At 38.3% G+C, this 25,157-nt stretch overlaps 1 protein-coding gene across 1 annotated transcript in view; it reads left to right on the top strand.

Moving 5' to 3' along the window:
- The window catches only part of NPHS2 (NPHS2 stomatin family member, podocin), a 269,098-nt gene that overhangs the window by 199,533 nt on the left and 44,408 nt on the right, over positions 1–25,157 (top strand). Inside the window, exon 9 of the mRNA XM_044086847.1 lies at positions 17,325–17,403. Coding sequence (XP_043942782.1) covers positions 17,325–17,403 — 79 coding nt within the window. The remainder of the gene's footprint in view (positions 1–17,324; positions 17,404–25,157) is intronic.

Genomic DNA, 25,157 nt, shown 5'->3' with positions numbered 1-25,157 from the left:
TTGTCTCTCCCATAAACTAGAAATGCATGCCTAATTCTCCCTTGCAAGGAGTCCCCAAGAGATGGACTTCCTCACGATTGCCATGGGACTTTTGTATGCCTTCCCCCCCATTCCACTAATTCCCCAGTTTCTGAAGAAACCCTAATGGTTGAGAAGTGAAGTGATTCTCACTGCACCTTACTGGCCCCATCAAGTCTGTTTTCCCTTACTTTGGCCTCACCTGGTTCACCGCCCTTGGACTCTGGATCTAACTCCGGACCTGCTGTCTCAACATCAGGGACTGGTACATCCCAACCTTCAACATCTCAAACTGACAGCTTGGTTTCTCCAGTTCCAGAAATTGCCAGGCAGAACAACTTGTCCTCCCCAGTGCAGAAGATACTTCTGGCTTCCCATAAACCGTTTACCAGAAAAATTTACCTAAACAAATGGAAAATATTCTCAATTTGTACATGTACAAATGGCATTGATTGTTTCTCGGCACCAGCTGATAAGGTTCTGGAGTACTTAGCCACCTTATTTCAAATGGGAGCCTCAAAGTCTACAATTAAGGTTCATCTAGCTACCATTTTGAATTTTCATAACGGTTTTGATGATCATTCATTTGATGTCTCATCGTCTGTGCAAAATCTTTCTTAAAGGCACTCAGCATTTAAAACCCCCTTTCAAAGATCCGGTAGCTCCTTGGGATTTGGCCTTAATCTTACAATGCCTAGTTTGTCAGCTATTCAAGCCAGCAGCCACTTGTGACCTCAAGATTTTATCTTGGAAGACCCTCTTCCTAGTAGCTATCACATCTGCTAGGAGAATTTCAGAGTTACAAGCATTGTGTGTGAACCACCCATATATCATCTTCCACAAGGAAAGAGTATCACTCAGAACCAATCCTTCCTTCCTTCCAAAACTTGTACCAGAGTCCAATATCAACCAGACCATAGACTTACCAGTCTTCTTTCCAAGTTTTTCAAACAAAGGAGAGTACTGCTTGCATATGTTGGACATCCACAGACAATTACGTTTTTACTTGGACAGAACAAAATCCTCTAGAAAATCAGACCAACTATTTCTATCCCTTTCAGGTACCAGATTGGGCAAACCAGTATCAAAGGTCACCTTGTCAAAATGGTTACGAGACTGCATTACCTTTATATACAACCAGAATAAACTCAAGCTACCAACAAAAGTTAGAACTTATTCTATGAGATCTGTTTCCACTTCAGCGGTCTTCCATTTTAGAACCTCTATGGAAGACATTTGCTCAGCTGCAACTTGGGCTACCCCACATACCTTTATCACTCATTACAAATTAGACATGGTCTCAGGGGAAGAGCATCCTTTGGCTCTGTGGTGCTCAGGAATGTCCTTCCTTAGGGCCGCCCAGGATGTAAAGTAGCTGGGGACTCTGTCAGAATAAATGAAGATTGACAACATCAGGTAAAGAAGTTATGTTCTTACCATAACGTTCCATCTCTGTTGTCGATCTTCATTCATTCTTGACATCCCACCCTCCTGCCCCCTCCTAGAGACTCCTGGAAGTTCGGAACTAGTCCTGGGGCTTCTTAGGGTTGTTCCTCAGACAGGGATTACATATTTTCTTAATTGATAGGCAAACTCAAGCTGAGGTAATGGGAAGAGAGGCAGTATGGGTAGAGCCTTAGCTTGAGAGTTTTTGGCTGGTGCGAGCTTTGTATAATGGCAGAGTCGGTTCCATGGGATCGGAAACGAACCCATCAGTCAAGAATGAATGAAGATTGACAATGCAGATGGAACGTTATGGTAAGAACATAACTTCTTTATATTAGACTTTGACACTGTTAAACTTGTCGGGGACTCCAAAGCATATGCCCTACTTCATGTCATTAATGTTTGGAAGAACATTTATAGGTTCATAAGTTCATAGGAAGTTATTAGATTAAGGGCCCTGGGGCCTTTACAAGCCTAGCTGTGTAAAAACCTGTGTACCCTAATTGACCATAATTAGATGGTTGTTGTTAGCAGAGTGATTCTATGATCAGCACTGACTACCCCTGTCCATGAGGGACATGGGTGCCACTCCCAGGATGAATTTACGGTCACCCATCCAGTTGTCAAGGCTGTGCTTAAATAGGGTCATTTTGGAGCTCTGCTTCATGTGAAGTGGGAGCTTATTCCAGAGAAGTGGCAATCTCTGGGAGATATATCTGTCTTTCCAACATGTTTTGTTAATGTCACAGGCTAGGTTGAGATCCCTGGAGTGAGTGACTTTTGTCCCATGTGATTTGCAGATGTGCAGCATTTCCATTAGGGCAGAATCAGAGACTGCTCTGTAAGCCAGGCACAGGTCACCTCTCAGCAGCCTGTATGATAGAGTACAGTGACAGGGCTTTCAGTCTTTTCATGTAAGTCATGTTTTAGATGCCCTGGATTCTCTTGGTTATAAACTTCTGTGGTATCTCCATTTGCTGCAGGTCTTTGGTGAGACAGATGCAGAAGGGAGCATTGTACTCAATTAGTGGTCTGATAAGGGTCGAGTACAGTGGAGTTATAACCTCCTTAGTCTTGGATGCAATGCCCTTATTTATGAGATGCACAATGTAGCAGACTTTCCTTACCAGTATGGACGCATGGTAATCAAAGTTTAGATTGCTATCAACCTTGTTCCCAAGTCTTACACTGCTGGGTTTGAGGTTAGTGGGGTGCTATCTATATTATAATTAGCACGGGCTACTTCTTTGCCAAAAGGAATAATGAGGCATTTTTTTTATGTTTAACTTTAGTTTGTGACTTTGGCACTAATAATTTGTCAGCATCAGCCCCTTCTGTAATATGTTTACATTGTTGGGGGATTCAATGATTGCATCCAGTTTGCAGTTATCTGCAAACTTGGTAAGCCACAGGTCATCTACTTTCACCTTCTCTTTTTGGAGAAATAGATTCTAAACACTGGTAACTGGTCTACTGGTGGAGGTGGACTTCCCAACTTTGACAGTGTACATTCTGTCAGGGAGCCAGTTGGCTACCCATCTAGTGATGTATGGTTTAATCCCCAGCTGAGAGAGTTTCTCAATGATCCCTGTGCATGGATTGCGTCAAAATCCTTGGCTAAATGAAGCTAGGTGGTATGTTCTGTTTTTCCCTCATCCAGGGCTTTGGTGACATTCTCAAAGAAGTCCACCAGATTTAATAAGTAGGATCTACCCTTGATAAAACCAGGCTGGATTAGGTCAAGAGTTTGAAGGTTGCCTGTGTCCTTGTTGATAAAGTCCACGATGATCCTTTGCATGGCCTTGCAGATAAGGCTGGTTAGGCTTATGGGTTGATAGTTTCCTAGGTCAGTTGGTGCAATCGATTTATGCAAGGCGATTACTGTTGCTGTTCTCCACCCTGCTGGAACAGAGCCTGTGCTCAGGATATGGTTAAACAGAGTGTCAAGTGGTTCCACCAGGTCTTGTTTTAGACTGTTTAGTAAGCATCCTAGGATGTTATCTGGTCTCACAGAGGCTGTATTTTTGGCCTTGGGGAGTGTTTGTATGACCTGTTCTTTGGAAAAACTCGGTAGAGGACTGGTGTCAGGAATGCTTTGCGGCATGGCTGGTGGGGACAGGGGGATGACGTTATTGCAAAATCTGTCAGCTAGCAGGTTGGCAATTTCCTCAGGTTCAGTATGAGTGGTACCATCCACTATAAGTTTGGCACACAGCTGAGCATTCCCTTTTAGGATTCAGATGTAGCTAATGAATGCCTTATGGTTGTCTTTTGCTAAGGATGCTAATTTAGTCTTGTAACTAGACTTAGAGAACTTTACAAGATATTTAATTTGCTTGTTTAAGCTGTGGAGGGTATTCTTCCTCTGTTGAGTAAGTTCTCTCTTGTTCTTAGATATCAGTTTCTTTCTTTTGTTATATAACTTATTTATAATTACAGTCCACCAGGGGGGCTTGTTTTTTTAGTCCTGTCAGGTACAGCTGAGTCAATACATTTGTTTTAGTGATTATATAGGGCATTTATGTACTCTTCTGCAAAGAAGTCATTGTTGGCTTTGTTATCAGGAGCTTTGAAACTTTTTATACCATCACATAGTAAGCTATTGTTTGCTTTGGAGAAATTTTTTAGTTTTTTTGCTCCTGTGGGGGTGTCATGTCTTATCTTTACTTCAAAGGAGACTGATTTATGGTCTGATCTTACCAGGGAGGGCAACACACAGGGGGTAGTGCAGTGACTCCCCATGTTGGTGAGCACTAAGTCTCGGACATTTGAGCCCCTTGTGGGGGTGCAGACCAACTGTTCCAGGGCATTTGAATTAACAAAATCCAGGAACTTCAGAGTGCTCATGTTTGTGCTCATATAAGTCACCCAGTCGATGGAAAGACAGTTGGAAATCTCCCATTACCAAGGTGTTTGGCTGTATAATGAGTGACTGTAGCAAGCTCAGGTAGGTGGTGTGCTTCTTCTGGTTGATGGTGCAGGTGCTAGCGATGCAGTGGTAGGGTATTTTGCCTGTAGTTATTTGGACCTGGAGTAGCTCAAGAGAGTCATACTGTTTTACTAATCTCAAGGTATATATGGATTAAATGAAGATGAATACACCTCCAGCTTTGTTTTTTTCATACTCATTTGAGATCTGAACATGTGAAAGGCATTGTAGCCTTGTATGGCCGGGGTGCTCTCTGGGGCCTTGAACCAAGTCTTATTGACTGCACAGATGCCAGCATCTTCCAAGGTGAGGAGTGCTTTCAGCAAGTGCAGTTTACTGTTTAGGCTGCTAGCATTAAGCAGCATGACCTTGAGTTTGTCTCTAATGGATTTCTTTACATTGGAAGTTTTGTTGTTTTGCCTAAAAAAGGCACTATGGGGAGGCAAGCGTCTTTGCCAGTATCTGAAAGCTTTGAGGAGACAGGTGAAGGCCATCTCTGGCAAAGCAGCTTGGTTTGTTGACCATGCTTTACCAGGCTGTCAGATACTGGATCCCCCTAGAGTAACACCAGAAGCTAAGCCAATTATTGAAATCAGTAATTTTTTTGTCTTTTTTGTGCCATCATCATAGGTGAAGGTAAAATCCTGCTTAGGGCTAGGAACGTACCTGGCTGGGACACATAATCTGAGAGTTCAGTCATGTCTCTCTTCATATAATCTAGAGAGGTACATCTCAAGTCATTCACTCCAACATGTACTATGACAGAGTCACAATGGTAATTGTTGAGTGAGTGACTTGAGTGTGTATGTGATTTGAAGGATCCTACCACCTGACAGGCAGCTGACTGTGACCTTCTTCTTGTCCAACCTGGTGAGGGGGACATCTGTGTGTCTCACTATTGAATCGCCTATGATTTGGACATTAGGTTTTGAGGTGTTTTGCCTTAGGGGCTTAATTGTTAAGACACTGATATGTGTATTGTTATGTGTAGTGGTGAATTCTGTTTATGTATCAGTATGTGTAGGCTGTTTGCATTTAGGAGGTCTCTGTTTTTTTAATAGTCTTTTAGTTAGTACCTCCACGTATGTAGGTTTATGTGTCTTGAGCTTATCTTGTGTGAGTGGAGAGTTGTGTGTGCTGACAACCTGTTTGATGTCTTGTTTATTGTTATATGAGAGGACTGATTCTCGTTTCATGGTATAGTTACAGATCTCACATGCTATATTTATTTGCTTTAGGAGCAAGTGGTTGTCAGTATACATGAGGCAATTGCCTCATGGATGCTCGTGTCAGTCAAGCTGGCTGGAGAAATGTTGGGAAACTGACTGTCCATAGTAGCAGGTAATTCTTAAGTACTAATTTCTGAGAAGGCAAATTAGATCAGCTGCTGCTCTGGAATTAACAAAGGGACTTATTCTATAGAAGATCAGGATGGAAAGCGAGTTGCCTGCAGTGCAGAGGTGAGCAGCTCCATTGCCTGCAGAGCAGCAGGGGACCTGGGAGGGTTTTACTGTCTGGTGTCTAGGGAAAAAATTGTTTATAGGCATTTCTGTTTATACAAGGCACTGCTAATCCCCATTGCGCTATGCGCAACTACACGCAAACGTAAGGCTTATATGCAGTCAAAATTAAACAGTTTTAAACTAGTCTGCCAATAGAAAATTACACAGTGAACCTCCTTCGAGCAATCCTCAGCTCAGACAAGGCTATATCCACAGTCTTTTGCCACAAGGGTGCAGGGGAACCCTTCTTAATGTAAGATGGTTGGATTTGAGTTCAAGTGTATGATAAATAGGCTAGAGTCAGCAAGTCTGGATGTAGTCTATGCTAACTAAGCAATATTTCAGTGCAAAACAAGTGCAGGTAATAAGCAGGGACAAACAATAAAAACAGTCAAAAAGGGACAAATTAATGCAGTAAAACAGTAAAATACAGATGAAAAGTGCAGATCAAACTGAAAATAAGCTTAATTTCTTGTTCTTAGCTTTGGACAACTTAGATTCAAATGGAAACACTCTGTACCTCTGGCAAAGGATGCCAAATATAGAGCATCTCCGTTTAATTGAGCCAAAAAATGCACAAATGAGAGGCTTATATACAGTTGAAAATAAACAGTTTTAAACTAGTCTGGCATAGGAGATCACACAATGATCCTACCTCCAGTAATCCCCAGCTCAGACAAGGCTATATCCACACTCTTCTGTCACAAGGATGCAGAGTAGCCATTCTTAGGATCATAGGATCATAGATTACTAGGCTATCTACCTGGAGGTCATTTTAAGCCTAGCTGTTTCAACCCAATGTAATACCGTAGAGGTACTAGTCAATACCCAAGATTGCATTTAGTGATGACTGCCCATGTCCAGGAGGGTTGTGGATGCTATCCCCAGAAAAAATGTACGGTAACACATCCACTCATCCAGGTTCCCCTTGAAGAGTATCATAGAGGTGTTCTGCTTCACATTAACTGGTAGCCTGTTTCAAAGAAATGACAGTCACTGGGAGATAAGTTTGTCCCAACAGCAAGTCCTGTTTAAGAACTTGGAATGGGTAGTCCTAGACCCATTTGATTTATGGATATAAAGTAAGTTCAGTAGGTTTGGGTCTTGGGTTGCTCTGTAGGCCAGCCATAAGTCTCCCCTAAGATGTCTATATAATATGGAGTATAGTGACAGGGATTTTAGTTGGTCTGTGTAAGGCACATGCTCAAAGCCCTTGATCTTCTTTGCTAGAAACCTCTGAAATCTCTCTAATTGCTGTAGGTGCTTAGTACGGTACATACTGAATGGGGCATCATACTCAATTATGGGCTGGAAAATTGCCAAGTATAGGGGGATTATAACTTATTTTGCTCTTGAGGAAATGCTTTTACTAATCAAGTGAGCTATGTGGAAAACATTCCTTACAATGGTAAACGTGGTGGTTGAAGTTAAGGTCACAGTCAACCTGTGATCCCAGGTCCCTTACCACTTCATTTGTACTTAGGGTATTGTTAGTGATTTGATGGTGTGAGGGGACATTGTTTGTTGTGAAGGGAATGATGATGCATTTCTTTGCATTCAGTTTGAGACCATGACTAATACACCAGTCATTGGTCTGTGTGAGGCCATCCTGGAGTACACTGACATCATTTGGAAATTCATGATTGCACCTAATTTGCAGTTGTTTGCAAACTTGGTCAGCCACAACCCTTTAGTTTTGACCTGAACTTCTGAGAAGTATATACCAAACAGTAGGGGGGAACCCAACACTGACCACTGTGACACCCCACTGATAAAGAGGTCTGCTGGTTGATGTGGAGTCACCCACTTTGATAGTGTGTGTCTGGTTTGTGAGCCAATTGGCAACCCATCTTACAATGAAGGGGTTTAGATTTAGTTTGCTAAGTTTATTCGTAATGCCTGAATGTGGGATTGTGTTGAAAACCTTTGCCAAGTTGAGGTATGCTGTGTGCACAGATGTTCCTCATCAGTGGCCTTGGTCACACTTTCAAAAAAATCCAACAGATTTAACAGTCAGGATCTGCCCTTCACAAAACCGAATTTGGTAGGATCCAGGGTTTGGAGGTCAGCTATGTCTTTATTTATGAGGTCCATAATGATACATTCCATGGCCTCTCAGATGAGACTGGTCAGACTTATGGGTCTCTAATTTCCTGGGTCTGTTTCTAGGCCACCTTTGCACAGGGGAATAACTGAAGCTGTTCTCCGCTCCACAAGAACAAAGCCTGATATGATTGAAAAGGGTATTTAGTGGTGATGCTTGTACATGTTTTAGCCTGTTTAGAAGACAGCATGGGATGTCATCTGGGTGCATAGAGGCAGTGTCCTTTGCCTTGGACAGGGCTTTGAGGACCTGCTCTGTAGATATGTAAGGTGGAGGGGGGAGTTTGGGAGAGGGTTTGTTGTAAGTTAGCAGGAGATAAGGGAGGGAAATTTTTGCCAAACCTATCTGCTAGCAGGTTCGCTATCTCTGTGGGGTCAGTGTGTATGGCAGCTCTGGCCACCAGTTCTGCACATGCTTGGGTCCTACCCTTTAGGTTTTGTACATAGCTGTAAAAGGCTTTATGGTTATCCTTGGCAGTACTTGCTAGATTTCTGTTAAAGGAGCTGTTGAAGGATTTGACAAGTTGAGTTATTTGCATGTTAAGGCTGAAGAAGCTGTTTTTCCATTGTTGGGTCCTTGTCTTTTTTTTTTGGACAGCGATTTTTTGCCTTTAGTGTAGAGTTTGTTGATACTGGAAGTCAACCATGGCAGCTTGATTTTACTTGGGGCTCTGGCTTTGATTCTATCTGGTACAACAGAGTCTATACACTTAGCTTTAGTGTAATCTTCAGTGTAGTTACCAATTTCAGCTTGGGGTGGGGCTTGGAATGAATTTATGCCTTCGCCTAGGAGGGTATAATTTGTTTTGGTGAAGGTTTTTAGTCTGATTTCACCCATTGTGATTTCTGGTGTTTGTGTCAGTTCGAAGGTGACTGATTTGTGGTCAGTTTTTAACTAATGAGGGTCCAACAACTGCAGAAGTGCACCTGTTTGACATGCTGGTGAGGACCAGAGCTAGAATGGTTGCTCCTCTTGTCGAGGTATGGACAATTTGCTCCAGGGCATTTGAATTTATAAAGTCAAGGAACTAATGTGCTAGCGAGTTTGTACTGGAATAGGTTTCCCAGTCGATGGTGGGATAGTTGAAATCCCCCATAACCAGTGTGCTTGGTAAAATTTGAATTGTCTTCAGTTTGGTTAGGCTTCATGGGTGCCGTGACACATGTAGGGGGATCTATAACTGGCTAGGACTCAAATGGGGGTGTTACTCACCATAACCTGGACCTGGAGTAACTCCATGGAGTTGTACAGGATAACTAGACGTGAGGTGAATTTATCTCTACTATAGATTGAAACACTGCCTTCTTTGGTTTTCACATGTTCATTTTGCAGTCTAAAGGTGTGGAAGAAAATGTAACCTTGCAGGGCTGGGGTACTCTCCGAGGCCTTAAACCAGGTTTCTGTGACTGCACAGGCATCTACATCTTCAAGTGATAGAAGTACTTCCAGGAGTGCAGTTTTTGGTTTAAGCTCCTAGCATTTAGCAGCATAACCCTTATTTTGTTCAGATTGGTTAATTTCACATTGGTAATGTTGTTTTTGAGCCTTTGCCTAAAAAAGGCACTATGGGGAAGGCAAAAGCCTTTGCCAGCAGCAGAAAACCTAGGAGCATCAGGTGTAAACCGTCTCTGGCAAAGCAGCGAGGGCTGTCGACCATTGCTTCCTAGGCAGGCGGGAACTGGATACCCATGGAATACACCAAAAACTAAGCCAGTTATTCAAATGAATCATTTTTTGTTTATACTGTGACGTCATTGTAGGTGAGGGTAGTATGCTGCTCAAGGTTAGGGACATACCTGCCTAGGACACATGCTCAGAGTGCTTGTCCATGTCTCTCTTGATATATTCCAATGAGGTATGTCTCAAGTCCCTCACACCAACATAAACTATGACAGAGTCATAAGGGTACTTGTTGCTGAGCCCTGAGTGCATGTGTGATTTAGCGAATCCAGACACTGGACAGACAGCTGACTGTGACTTTCTCCTGGTCCATCCTGGTGAGTGGGATATCTGTGTGTCTCACTATTGAGTCTCCAATGACAAGAAAACTTGGTTTTTGAATGTTGAGCCTTACGGGCTTGGTGGGTGAGACACTGGTGTTGCTATGTGACATGAGTGCTGTGAAGACTGTGTTGGCTGTAGTAGACTTGTGTTTTGGAGGTCTCTGGTGTTTCAGTAAGCTTTTCAAGAGAACCTCTGCGTATCTGGATTTACGTGTTTGATGTGTACTATGTGTATGAGTAGTGGTATGTATATGAGTAGGGGTACTATGTGAATATATAGTGGTGGGTGAGTTGACAGCCTTCGCTGTGTTACTGTTTTGAGTGAGACAGAGCATGGATTCTAGATTCTTGGTGTGAATACATCTTTTACAATCTGTACTAGACTATGTTATTAGCAGAAGGTTGTCTGTGTACATGAGGCAATTCCTACAGTGCCTCAAGGTAGTCCAGCTGTCCATAATGATAGGTAAGGACTGTTGTTACTAGGTGGCTTTTCAGAAACATCACGAAGGAGCTCAGCGAATGGATATTTCTGCCTGGGTTTTAAGAGAAACTTTGTTGAATTTAACTGTCCAGGTTTGGCACACAGTTGCACAGTAGTACACAATGCACAAACAAGCAGAAACCTGCTCAGATGCAAGGCCTAAATTCCAGAAGCTAAAACTTGAAAAAATCTAAAACTTAAAAAAAAAACTCTAACAAAATTCAAAGCGATGGGTGGATTTGAGTTCAAGTTTATGAAAAACAGGTTAGATTCAGCAAGTCTGGATCTAGTCTATGTTAGCTAAGCAATATTTCAGTGCAAAACAAGTGCAGGTAATAAGCAGGCACAAAGAGTAAAAACAGCCTAAAAAAAGAACAAATTAATATAGTAAAACAGTAAAATACAGATGAAAAATTGAACATCATACTCAAAATAAACTTAATTTCATGTTCTTAGCTTTGAATGGCTTGGATTCAAGCAGAAATACTCTGGACCTCTGGCAAAGGGCAAAACACAGAGCAGCTTTGGTTAATTGAGATTAAACCAGAACAAAGACACTTAGAATAACAGGCACAATAAGACTTCAACCAGCAATTCCCAGTTCAGAAGGGCAGAGACTACCCTCTCCTCCCACAAGAGTGCAGACCACAAACCGTCTTAATGTAAAATAACTGTCATGAAGCCCAAGTGCTTAAACCAGAACTAAGGCACTTTTAGAATAACAGAAGACACAATAAAACCTTTAACCAGCTATAAGCCTTCAACCAAGAATTCCCAACTTAGAAGGATGTAAGCTACTTCTCCTGCCACAAGAGTGTAGACTGCAAACCCTCCTTATGTAAGATAACTAGTTTGAAGCCCACTTGCTTAAATCAAAACTAAGATGCTTAGAATAACAGTACCAACTAAATCAGGCTACTAACAAGCAGTAATAAATGCAACTGAACACCTTTAAGAACAAGAAGTAAAAAGCAAAATAAAGTAATAAAGCAGGAAGAGCCACAGATACAGTAAACGCAGCTGAATAAAGTGCAGTTGTTTTAATTAAGTGGGAAGGGAGGAAAAAGAAGATAATTCAAGTTTAAGAGAGTAAGGGGGTGGGCCTTCCCAACTGACTTCTCCATATTCAGTAGAATGAGCTGATGAGATGGGGCTGGTAAGAGAGTCCAAAATCAGATTAATAGTAGGGGAGGACAAATTCAAAAGCCACCAAGTCAAGAGTACATCAACAGTTGTGTGGGTGGTTGCGAAAATCAAATGCAGATAGAGATCAGCAATATAAGAAAAAGATAAAAGATAAAAACAGAGGTAACCAAACCTTAAATGAAAAACGTCAATTCAAAATCAAATGCAGACAGAGATCAACAATAGGCAGGCAGAAACAAGTCAAATAAGCACTCCAGCTAAATAAAGATAACCTCCAAAAACTTCTAGTTAAAGAGGATTGCTGTTTCCCAACTCCTCTCACTAATTAACTGGATGTTATTCATTGTCTTCAAGGGAATTCTTTAATAAAATCTCTAAATGACCCTAGTCAAGACCTCTTAAAACTCCATCAGAACAAAAATACTTAAAACAAAACAAATGCAATATAAGAAAAGATAAAAAAATAGAAGTATCCAAACCTTAAATGAAAAACTTCAAAATCAAATGCAGATAGAGATCAGGAATAGTCAGGCAGAAGCAAGTCATATAGGAGGGGGAAGAGGAGAAAAAGAGTTAACTGTAAATAAAACAATTTTTTCTCTTAACAATAGTATTTTTATAATGCATGACATAACCTGCATGCTACAAAGTAAACATTTCTCAGTTATGTTCGAGTGTAATAGGGATACTAAAGTAAACATTTTTTTTCCTTTTTCTTTCTTTCTCCTTATTTAGTTTTAAGAAAGTCTGGACAAAAGAGCATGATAGAAGTAGACGCACAGGCTGTACGATGTGTCTTAGCATTGATATCCTTCCTTAGAGGTTAATCAAAGTCTCTGTGAGACAACTGTACCTATTAGGAGGGTTACACTTCAATATTTCAAAATGTACATAATTTTGTGTGTTAATATTAAGTTAATAGATTTTAGGGGTGTTTTAGGTGTTGTTGTTTTGTGTTTGTTTGTTTGTTTGAGGGTTTTTCCTAAAACAAAAAGTTTTGTAAGATGTGACATAGGTTCAATTAGATATGACAAGAAACAACTGTATCAAAGGTCAACCTGCCAAACATTAGTGCATGCATGTAACACAAAAGCTGAAACTAGACATTAAAAAAAAGCTGGCAAATAAAAAACCTGTGGTAGAGGCAACCATGCAGCGAACACAATCACGAACAAACACAGTCAGCAATAAAATATAGAACACTTTAATGGTGTGCATAGGTGAGCACTTTCACATTTGCTTCATCAGACCCAAATGTGAAAGCGCTCACCTGTGTACACCATTAAAGTGTTCTATATTTTATCGCTGACTGTGTTTGTTCGTGACTGTGTTCACTGCATGGTTGCCTCTACCACAGGTTTTTTATTTGCCATTTTACGTGTACATTTCTTCTGTGGAGAGGCATTTATTCCTCTGAGTGTACCGTTCCATATTTTTATTATTAAAAAAAAGCTGTTACACATAACTGTTGTAATAACTGCTCCACATAATGACAATTCTTCCTGTACTATCATTAAACATAAATTATCTCATAGATATATACAAAAAAGAACTATATTAAAAAATGTAGAGTGCAAATAGCTATGCCACAGGAGACACATTTGGAAAGAACTGAGCATTGTAATTTGATAAAGGAAGGATTTCAGGATGGTTATTCAGAGAAACATCTGGGATAGAGGAAAAAGAGAGTACTTATATTAATTGCAAGTGGAGCTCCAATAGTAATAGAAGAAAAAAACAAAAATAATAATGGTAGATTTGTAATTCTAAGAGGCTACAGAAAGGGAGGAGGATTATTCTGGCATGTATTTATATTCCTCCTAAAACTGCTATAATGGAGCTTAAGAAAATTCTAGGAGAAATAATTAGCTTTCAGCAGGGAATATTACTTGTAGGTAGGGACTGGAATTTGATTTGCAGCAAAAGGAATGTACCCTGGGGGCCCAGAAGGAAAATATTACAAAAGAAGGTAGATTTTTGTAGAAATTTATGAAAATATTTGGCATGGAAGATGTGAATTCACTAGCAGGAATTTGGTGTGAATTTACATACTATTCCCCAAGGTACAAAAATTGTGCTAGGCTAGACAGAAATTATATTTCACAGGAACATGTGCATTTAATTGAAGGTTTTGATACATATCCAATAACTATTTCAGATCACATACCAATAATAACTAAATTAAAATGCAGGGTAATGAAATAAAAATGAGACATTGGCACTTTTCCACCTATCTGTTAAAAACAGAGGAATTTAAGGAGTGGGTAGTGGAAATTATTCAGGAGTTATTAGGGAAGACAGAAATTTCATTGAGTTTAAAAATTGGGTGGAGACAAAAGGAAGAGAGATATGGTTAAGAAGTAGCAATAATTATTTAGAGAGGACTGACAAAGGTTAAAGTATTGCAGAATAGGAGGAATCTCAAACACCAAGAAGAGGAGCAATTGCGGAATGTTAAACAGAAAAGAAGGGATTACCTCAATAATAGGCATGAGTTCAGAAAGACTGCTGCTAAGCAACTGTTTTTTGATAACTCCAGAGCACAAAAGCTTTTAGCACAACATCTCGGGCAACAGAAAATAGAAAGGTTGTCACCAAGCTTAGGGAGCCTATAACAAGGAAGATAACCAGTGATCCTGTAGAGGTAATATAAATATTTCAGAAATGTAATGAAAATCTGTAGAAAGCAGAGAAATAGGGAAATCAAGAAAAGTTACAAATGGAAATGTTTATGGCAGAATTAAATATGCAAAAGTTAGAGGTAAATGAGGTTCAATTACTAACAGGATAGGAGGAGATGAGAAAAAATGGTGATGTATAACCAATCTATAGGAAAGTTCCCAGGGAATAGATGGTATTCCTTTGGAAGTTTAGAAGTTAGTAGGGGAAAAACTGATAAAAATCTGGAAGGTTTTGTTTAACAGTATTTTAAAAGGAGTAGGAGCACCAACATCCTTGAAGAAAGTGGTGGTGGCTATAATACCTAAAGATGGTAAAGACCCATCATATCCAGTTTCACATACACTCATTTCAATTCTAAACCATGATTATAAAGTGCTTCTGTAAAAGAATGGCAAAGGTGATGCTAAAATTGATAGATATGGATTGGTGTCATTTTGTGGAAGGGAAGCAAACATTTCACAGCATTAATAGAACAATGATTATCTATAAGGAAGCACAGTATAAGAAAATACCACAGTTATTGGTGGGTCTTGATGCAGAGAAAGCATTTGACAAAGTAAACTGGGATTTTTATGAACAGGGCAATGGAAGCATTTGAATTTCACGATAAAATTATAAGGTTGATTAGGAGGATATGTGAGGGATCAGAGGCAAAATTTAAAGTAGATGAATTCCTCTCCGATAAGTTCTGAGCCGGGGAACCAGACAAGGGTGTCCTCTTTCGCTTTTGTTATTTGCATTATATTTAGAACAATTGGCAAATAAAATAAGTGACTCACAATTTCAAGGATATAATTGGTATGATAATAAAGAAAAGCGAGCTTTATTTCCAGATGATATTATTTTATACCTTATGAAACCAGAAAAGGACATTTCAGTGTTATGGAACATTTTGAGACAGTTTAAAGTCATTTCCGGATACAAAATAAATGAAGATAAAACAAAGGCAATAAACTATGTACCCACACATGAATTGGTTCAGGAATACCCATTTTTATGAGGACATGATAAAATAAAGTACTTAAGAGTATGGATTAAAAGGATTCTGTTATGACAGCTAAGGATATGTGGGAAGAGAGTAAACAAAAGGTAATAGAAAAACTGAGAAATTGAAAGCTCTGTTTTATGGATATGGATAGCAAGATAGATGCAATCAAAATGTTTTTAGTCCCTTTAGTTTTATAAACAGGTCAGGCATATTTTTATCAGCCAGAGAAGTTGTGGATAGTAATTAATAAAAGAGTTGAAGGATTTTATCTGGGAGGATAAGACAGCAAGAGTCAAGCGGGATAAGCTGATCCTTCCAAAAGAACAAGATGGTTTGGGATTACCTGATTTGAAGTGGTATTTCAGAGCTACACACTTAAGGCTCATATACATAGCACAAGCAGATGTGGAAAGAATGATGATAAAATAGGAGGGAAGCTCAAGAAACAAGGAAAGACTGTGATTTAGGATGCAGATCATTAAGGAGAATAACAATAACTGTATAGAATATTATATTCATAAAGTATCAGAAAGTATGCTAAGAATGAAACTAACATGGGAATAGAGAAAGGATATTATATGATAGGGCTGACTGTAATTAGGGATACAAACACTAGGCAATATGGGGTTGGAATTTGCTGGAGAAAATTGGCAAAGGAACCAAGGTATTGGGAGCAAATAATTTAAATAGACTTGGGAAGAGGCCAAGAATTTATTTGGACTGCAGGCTAGAAATTGTCTTCCTTATCAAGGATTGATATCAGAGGATAGGCAAAGAGAAAGAATAGGGGGATCCTAAGTGAAATACTAGCACTGGTAGATATTTTAGTAGAATTTAGAACAGAAGCTGCTGTTAAAAATGGATAATTAGTAGATCATATAAAATATTGCATGATAACTACAATAATCAATCAAAGTAAGTTAGAACAGATTGGGAAGAGAGATTGGATAAACAACTCACAAAGAAACAAATGGGAGATATGTATGACTCTCAAATATTCAATAAAGTCTAGAAGATTTAGGAGCTTTGCTTGGAAGTGTTTACATAGGTATTTTTATACCCCAAGTAGACGCCAAAGAATTTTTCCTTGGGTAAGTAGCAAATGTTGGAGGTGTGATGGGGTAGAATGAGTTAATTGGAAACATTTTTGGGGAGTATATTGAGTTGGCGGACTTTAAAATTTCCCTACTGACTACTTTATCAGAGATACTGGGTGAGCAAATTGGTATAACTAAGGAAATGATTTTTTCAGCTTTGATATAGTATTGGAATTACCTAGACATAGTAAGGCATTTCTGAATCTACTTATGGTGGCTGCCAAAAAATCAGTTACTAGAAAATGGAAATCAAAGTCTAAACCAACTGTACTAGAAGTAGTGAATATAGTAAAATAGATAAAACAACTGGAAATGAGATCTTTAGAAAATGGTAGGAACAAATTACATAGAAAAATGGGAATTGTGGGAACAATACATGGAGAATAATGTTTTGGGGAGGAATGAGGTTTAAAAGAAGGCAGGATTTGAATGCACTATATAATGTTTGACTGACAGTGACTGGATAGATTATAAGTGATGTATAATGTTTGCAACTAAAAATATGCCAGTATGGTTTGTTTTCATTTATATAACTGTATGATTGTCTATGTCATAAGTGATAATTTAATAAAAAATGTTTCTTGTTTAAAAATAAAAGGAAATTGAAGACATTTTTTTCTGCCAGATTAGAAATGCATTGAGTTACTCCACAAGGAATAAGAAGAAAGAGTTGACCATAACTATAAATCTAACCATTTAATTATTATTTTCATGTAAAGCAATATGATTTCATCAGTATCTCATGATTGGTATTGGTGGATATTAGTTTGTCATCCACTTAACAGGAAATTGCATGCCTTTTTCTGTATCCTTATCATGTATCTAGAATATTCCTAAATGAAATAGAAAGTCTGTATGCAAATTCTACAATCAGATATTGCCAGCCTGTACTTTGATTTATGTTGATTTTTTATTTAATTCCTAGTAAAGGTGTGCATTTGCCAGCAGAGTTGCAGCGTTCTATGGCTATTGAAGCAGAAGCACAAAGACAAGCCAAAGTGCGGGTATGTGAGTTCTCTTTATTTATTCTGTCATAATAGTTTTTTTGTTAGAGACCAGTATATGTAGCTCACAGCATACCCTAGTTCCACTAAATGCCTACTATTAAAAAGATAACTTCAAACTTAATTAAAAGTGAACTGTATGTGCTAAATAGTTATGGTACTAATATTTTACTGTGACAGCTTTGCATGAGTATGCAATATTAAAATAAAAATATTACACTGTCAATTTCAAATAAAGCACAATGCCATGATGTTTTATTTTAACTCATGCATATTGCAGGAATAGCTCAAGAATCAATGGTGCTTTATTTAAAAGACAAAACACATAAAATAATGGCCCCTGTCTTTGCCTCCAAAAAAATGACTATGTTTCTGAACAAGTTATGTTTGATTTTTATTTGGAGTGGAAGGTAAGACAGTCAATGATTCATCAACACCTGTCTTGTGAAAGGGAAAGAATGTTCTTAGAGAATGTTATCAACCATTAAATAGTAGAGATTATGAATTGTGAAAGAATCATGAACTATATACTGTACCAGGTTTAGAGACTTTAGAAGGCTGGGTCTATTATCGACAAGAACAGCAGCAATAGATCTTGGGAGGACCTTGACTAACCAGCAAATTGTTAGCTGTAGCTTAGATGTTTCATATGAGAAGTTTAAGATTTGCACTTAGAAGATATAACCCAGTCAGGGAACTACAGGATGAAAAGGATCACTGTGAGGAATTGTAGAAGACATCTGATAGAAATTATACAGTGGAAAGTAAGTAATTAATATTCTAAAATGTAAACAGTAATTTGTTGTTCACCTCTATATGCTCAATGTAAATTAAGCGTTATGTATAGGAAAAAGTCTGGTCAGAAAAAAAATGTAAACAAACAGAAATTCCTGCAACTGTTGATACTAAAAATAAATACTACAATTGTTATATTCTCTGTGTTTGTTAAGCAAAAATGAAAATCAAACAACATATTGTAATAGAATCCCCTACTCTCCCATACAACTCAGTAATGCTGACAGCAAAGTGAAAAAGGTCTGGAATGTGAAGCCTAATCTACAGGTGTTATGTACACCTCAGTATAGAACACCAAGTTTTATAAATGTGAATACTTTATGAGTTTTGGAAGTGTTGTAACATAAACAGTTGAAGTCATGCTCACCGGATACTGTGTTAGAAAAAGAATGCATCTAGGAGTGAACCAAATCTGATTTACATATTAGCAGTGGCATGTATGTAACCTACACATGTACCATGTTAGAACTGGCATGTACAGTATGTGACCTACACATGCACATTACGTCTGTAAGTTTGGGGAAAAAAAATCCAGAAAGGAAGTACCTTGATACAGTAACAGTTTTATCCCTATGATCAAACCACATCAGGTGTTGGTGAACCCTGCATTAGTCACACCTAAATGTTAGCAGTCACTTAATTGAACCACTCTGCCAGTATGAGGCAGTAGTCAGAATAAGCTGAATGTTAGAGTACAGTGCCAGGGTAACTGAATGAAGAAAGGTGGAGGGAGAAAGACAAAAAGAAGGTAGGTAGAAAAAGAGACAGAGGTGATTTCATAAGGTGAACCCGTCATAAAATATTTGTTTATTTCTAAAGGTCATGCCTTATGAAAGGCATTATACTGATGTAGACGATCCATTACAGTGATCACAGTTGTAAGTTTGATGATAGGCTGGGCTTTTCTGAGCTTCTGAAATTACTGGACTTGCACAAGGGAATTGATACAGGTTTTGATTGAATAGTAGAAGTTGTAGTGAAATGGTAATGAGGTTATTAATAGTAAATTGCTAACAAGGAAATTAATGAGTGAAATAAAAAAATAATTATGAAATGAAGTGACCTTATGCCACCGAAAAAAATATGAATAACCCGAATGCAGTCCTGGCAGAGTTATCTTCCTGGTTAACCAGTAGTGCATTTTAATCACTGGTGTGACAGGTCAACAGCAGTAAAAGGGTTGGGATGTAAAGCATGATCTACAGGGGTTACCTACACCCCAGTATAGAATCAAGGGGATGCAGCCTTTTTTCCACAGTCTGTGTAGTATGTCCAAATATTTATAGTTATAATGGCCTTAAGACTTTGAGAGCTTTTTGCATGTAAAATCAGCAGGCTATTTTAAGTATAGACAGCTTAAGGGGGTCAAGAATAACAATTTTCTGTCATGAATTCTGTACTCTTAGTCTGCCAGTTTTAGTTATGAACCACCATGCAGTGGAAGAGCTAGAGAAACAACACACAGGTGACATGGAAATCTTTGCTGCATATTGATCACAGATGCAAACTATATGTATCACTTAGTCATATTATATCTATCATACCGAAAATGATCAAAGAAGAGTGTAAACAGCATAGCGGGTAAAGTTCTGTATCAGAAAAAAATATGTTTACAGACAGCAGCAATAGGGAGGCAAGGAAGGAAGGAAGCAGAAACTGTACAGTATGCAGAAAACGTGTGGATATTGTAAATGAACCTCATAGATGAATAAAAAAGAACAAGTTAAATAAACAAGTCGGGCACTACTAGAGCAGTCATACAAGTACAATTTATTTTGCCATTGGATGGATTGAGGTTAAGTACATTGTTTAGAGGATACAGTTCTGCCTCCCTAATTTACATTGTCCAATAAAACATGCTTATTAGGCTTTTCTCAGAGAGTGTATTTTGGGTTTATCCTTTAATGACTTTCTCCTTCTTTGCATCTTTTTTTAAGATATGACTGTTAAAACCCATTCTCTTTTTTTGGAAATCTGAGAGTTTAAGTACATTCTCATTCTAATTTGGTAGCATTTATTATTAAACAAGTTATGGAGTTTCAGCTACAGAAATGCATTTTATTTGTATTATTTATCTAGCTTTTATATGATATTAGTCACCCATTTTATTTGAGTTACTTGCTGAAAAGAAATTAGGTTAATACTATATTTGATATTTGTCTAATTATAGAGTAACTAAGAATTAATGAAAATTCAAAAATATGGTGTTACATGTAATATGGGTTTGCATCATAAATAGGGAGAATACAATAGATGAAAGTGCATTATGTCAAAAGTATGATGCAATCAGATATTTGTTTCACACTTTTCAAGTGGGTCTGCAGTAAGCAAATGCAAATTCTGCAAATTCTATCCTCACTGTTACTTGCCATGTGCCCTTAGGCAGCACACAATAGAACACACTGCTTTCCAGTGCAATTCGACATAGACATGCACAAAATATTAATCATTTTCTGTCTTGTGCCAATGACAAATGCACATTTATGAATCTGTAAAACATACACACTGTTTCAATTATCCACAATTTAACTTCAGATACATTTTTGTCTTTCTACATATTTAGAAATGTTTCCTTTCTGACAGAACATTACAGATTAACAGATGTTGTTCTGTTGAATAGACACATTTTCACATAGATGCAGCTGTCTTTGTGATATTTTTTCGGAACTTGCCTATTATAGCAACCAGATTTGCAACCTGCAATAATTCGCCATGTTTGACTCAAACTATGCCTCTTAACTTTAAAACGATCATGTAAAGTGTAAAAGTACTATTCTCTGATATTGTTAATGGGTTAGGAAGAGGAATAAAGGGGAAATTCATGTTTTGGTGTAGCATCCTTTATCGATGTCGCGTCATGAATAATACGATCAAGATGCCTGCTGCTTCTGAATGCAGTGAAGAATGACGGTTATTTTTATGGGGAACATTTTGTTAAATGATTAGTAGTCAGACTGGGAACCAAAGTTCATAGAAGAAATGAAGTGTATCAAACACTGACCACACAATAATTGCAATAATGCAAATAAATACTAATAAGTAACGCGGCACAGCCTTTCTTTGTAGTGGTACTTGTGGAGCAGGGGTGGCAAACATTATCCCGCTTCACACACATACTTGTGTATCTCTGAAGTTGTGTACTCAGAAATGGCCCTTACACCAGGAACAACAGGTGCTGCTGTAGATGGTGAATGATTCCCCTACATAAGCACACATTTAACAGGGTTTGAAAGGCACCACCTCTGTTGTTCAGAACGTTGCAAGTTTGATGACTCCTAACATTAAAGACGAATGCAAAGCAGCAGTCATGTGTGTACTTTGGACAAGGGCTCTACCAGCCGTTATTCCTCCTCGTATTTGTCAAAGAATGTGACCCAATACTTTTTAACAGTTTACACCACCCTTCGTCTACTAACACACATAGTTTGGTGAAAAACATTATAAAGTATGCCACCGGTGAAATGTGGTTGCGATAATACGTAAGTACCATTTTTTCTCTAACAGAATATTCAAGGACTTCTGTGATGTATGCAGCAGTTTTAGGTAGCTAATATTTACTTAGGCTGAATGAAATTAGACCTTGCATTCTGTTAACTTTAAGATAACTGAATTTACTTTCATCCTGAGTTTGAGCAAATATATCTGCTTTCCACAAGTAAAACTCTGAAAGCGTATTTTCTGGAGGACACCTCTCCTAACCATAGTTTGAATCTGCTTTGTTTAGAGGTGACATGGAAGTCTTTGCTGCAGGCTCATCACAGATTGCACCAGATGCAAACTATGTTTATGTCTTAGGTTTATTATACTTATCATTCCAAAAATAATCAAAGAATATGCAAACAGCATAATGGGTGAAGTAATGGGTGAGAAAAAGAATCAGTTTACTGAGAGCAACAGTACAGAAGGAAGGAAGGAAAGAGAAACTCTAAAGTATGTAGAAAAGCCATGGATAGTCTAAAGAATCTATTAGGAAAAGACAAGTTAAGTAAGAGCTTTTGCTAGATAGGAAATATTATACAATTACTAGAAAATTATAATCTGTCTTGACTGAGGCCCTTTTAGTCAGGCAATGAAGAAGTGTATACTTTATTGCAGCTTTTATTACTTTATTAATTCTTGATATGTTGCTACTACATCACACTGATATTTATGTCTCAAGGGTTTCCCACATCTACTCAGGGAAGATTTTGTAAGCTTGTATCCAACTTTCCTAAGATCCCAATACTATAAGAGTTCCCGCTGCACAAACATGAGGGCCCATGTTTGTTGTTCTTCCTTAGTGGGTGCCTTCATTAGATTGTAATACAGACTTCATCAGCCCTGCGCACTTTATGAATTGCACCATATCTTGGGCCTGGTGCACTTGGTCTGTTATCAAGACTTGCATTTCTTAATGTCTTACACACTCCATTCCACACTTGATGGCAACAACTACTAGGCTCATACAACCTAGAATGCCAACTATGATCAATATAAGTTGCAGCAGCCTTCCCCCCAAGCCACTGACAGAACCACTCAGCCAAGAGAGCTATATTTCTTTATTTGTTCTTTTTTAGCAATCTCCTCAATTATCGTGAGGGGACTCCTAATCTCAGGTTTATTATCACTGATGTAAGGATAACATTCCTCCATCATCAATGTACAAGTACCACATTTACTAACAAATATAGATTGATTCAAATGCAATATTGCTTATCTAGCAGCACTGCTATCTTTCTAATGTCCCAAATTGCTTTCCTTTTTCCATTAAAGGAAAAGATCGATGCTGTTGCTAAAACATCATCTCATTTTCATTTTGCTGCATTCATGTGTCTTTTAAGTCTAACATTCCTAATATTATGACCAAGCAATGTAATGGTATGCCTAATTGATGGAATCACATGTCCTAAATAAAACAGGCCACTCCAACCCACAGGAGTCATTTATATGCTCTTTCCCACGTACATAATGTATAATATACATCTGCTTGAACTGGAATTATCCACTTTAACCAATGCTCAGTCATAGCTTCTCTAAATGCATTTCAGGTATCATTGTTGAAATGTTCATAACATTGTTATATAATAGTACAAGACCTATTTCTAGTGAACTGGCAGTTATTTCTTCACTCTCCTTGTAGGCAAATGTCAGCAGTAACATTTTCATGCAGAAGTCTTAAGAAAGGATGTTAAGTCTCCGTTTCCTTAATAGAGTCATTTCTCTGAATCCAGTCATTTTCTGTAAGGCTTGACATCTCCAGAAGGGAAAATGGGACAGGACACAATGGAATGTCACTCCCATACTGAGGAATTTAGGATTACAATCAACATTATTGTTTTTAATGTCTTTATCTTCCTGTTCTTGAGTTTATCTGTAAAAGAAATGAATCACATTCTTATTAGTTTTATCTGATACTGTGTCCTTATCCAGATATATATCAGTTATTATGTTAACTAAAATTATTTTTTCCCTCCATTTTAATCTTTTGACAAGATCTTTATGAGTCCAACCATTTTTGGTGGCTGTTTTTTGTATGGCTGCACTTGTACAGCCACTAGCCCCACTATGGTAAGAACATAACGGCCTAGCCATTTTGAGTCCCATTTGCTTCTGTTACCAAACTGGTGGACCATTACAACATCTCCTTGTTCCAATTTTACCTCCCTCTTTATGCAGATCTCATTTTGTTTATGAAGTTCTAAATTGTGGATTTGGCTTGTTTATCTTCCCAGACTCTCTTCCTTGCCCCAATTGATTTGGTTTTATAGCTGGTACCATAGCTTTGTCTTCCCCAGTTGCATCCCATAAGGGCTATCTCCTCTCTGCAAATTCATGGGTTGACTTGTCAATTAACCCATGAGGGGCTTGTCAACACCCTTGTGGAGAATTTCTCATTTTAATCAGAATGTAAGGTAGATGTTTACTCAATGATTCCCATATTCAGTATTCATTTTCTTTAGTTCCTCCTTTAACAATATATTACTCCTTTCACTTTGCCCAGAGCTTTGGGAATGGTAAGGAATATGAAATCTCTGTTTGATTCCCCAAGTTTGACACATTTGTTTAGTCACCTTTTAGCGAAGTGGGTTCTCTGGTTACTGTGTATCTCCTGAGGTAAACCCCATTTTGGAATGATTCTTTCACTCATTATTCTCACAACAGAGTTGATGTCTTCCTTATTTGTTGAATGACTCCATACCCAATCAGTTTACTCATCTATTACTGTGAGTAAGAAGTGGAATCCCTCTGGTACAGCTGGAAGAGGTCCCACAAAGTCCACCAGCACTCCTTCTCAGGGCCCTAGTCCTTGTGGGAATTGATACTGCTTCCCCCTGTTACACTTTCCTGCCTTGTGTATGGCACAGGTAACACATCCATCAACTTAGTTTTGTATGTCTACTGACATGTCTTCCTACTGAAATCTGGAACTGACAATTTGTTGTAGTTTTTCTCTTCCTGGATGTCCTATGAAATTATGATAGTAGGTAAGTAATATTTACCTTTTCAGGATCAATTCTTTTCACTCTATGCAGAGGACCTTTTTTGAATTCTTCTAACATTGACCAGAGTTTTGGGAACACAATCCATACCCATTTCTCCCCTTGCTTGATCTCAAACTCATCTTCCTTAATAATATCTGGCTTTTTATCTCAAACTTTTTTTACTAAGCTTCCTTTACTGTTTGCTCTATTTGCATGTTTTTGCATTTAGGGACATGTGGAAACTTTGCTGAAATACTGGACCCCCATAATGGTCTCATTTCATCTAACCCCAAAACTGTCATTCCATACACACTAACTGTTGTGATGCTCCCATCACAAATGAATCTGGGTGACTTGACCCACCTTGTTCTCCACTCTACTCTTGTACTCTTTGCACTGGTCTTTACAAATGTAAGATGTACAGTGTAAAGCTAAAGGATTTATAGGCAAGTCCATTTGTATCTTGCACTTACTGAAAACCTCTTGCACCATTTCTCT

The sequence above is a fragment of the Protopterus annectens genome, chromosome 10.part0 (assembly GCF_019279795.1).
Source record: "Protopterus annectens isolate FY-2018-M chromosome 10.part0, PAN1.0, whole genome shotgun sequence".
In the NCBI taxonomy this organism is placed as follows: domain Eukaryota; kingdom Metazoa; phylum Chordata; order Ceratodontiformes; family Protopteridae; genus Protopterus; species Protopterus annectens.
Note: the sequence above shows the minus strand (reverse complement) of the source record. Positions and strands in the feature narration are given on the sequence as shown.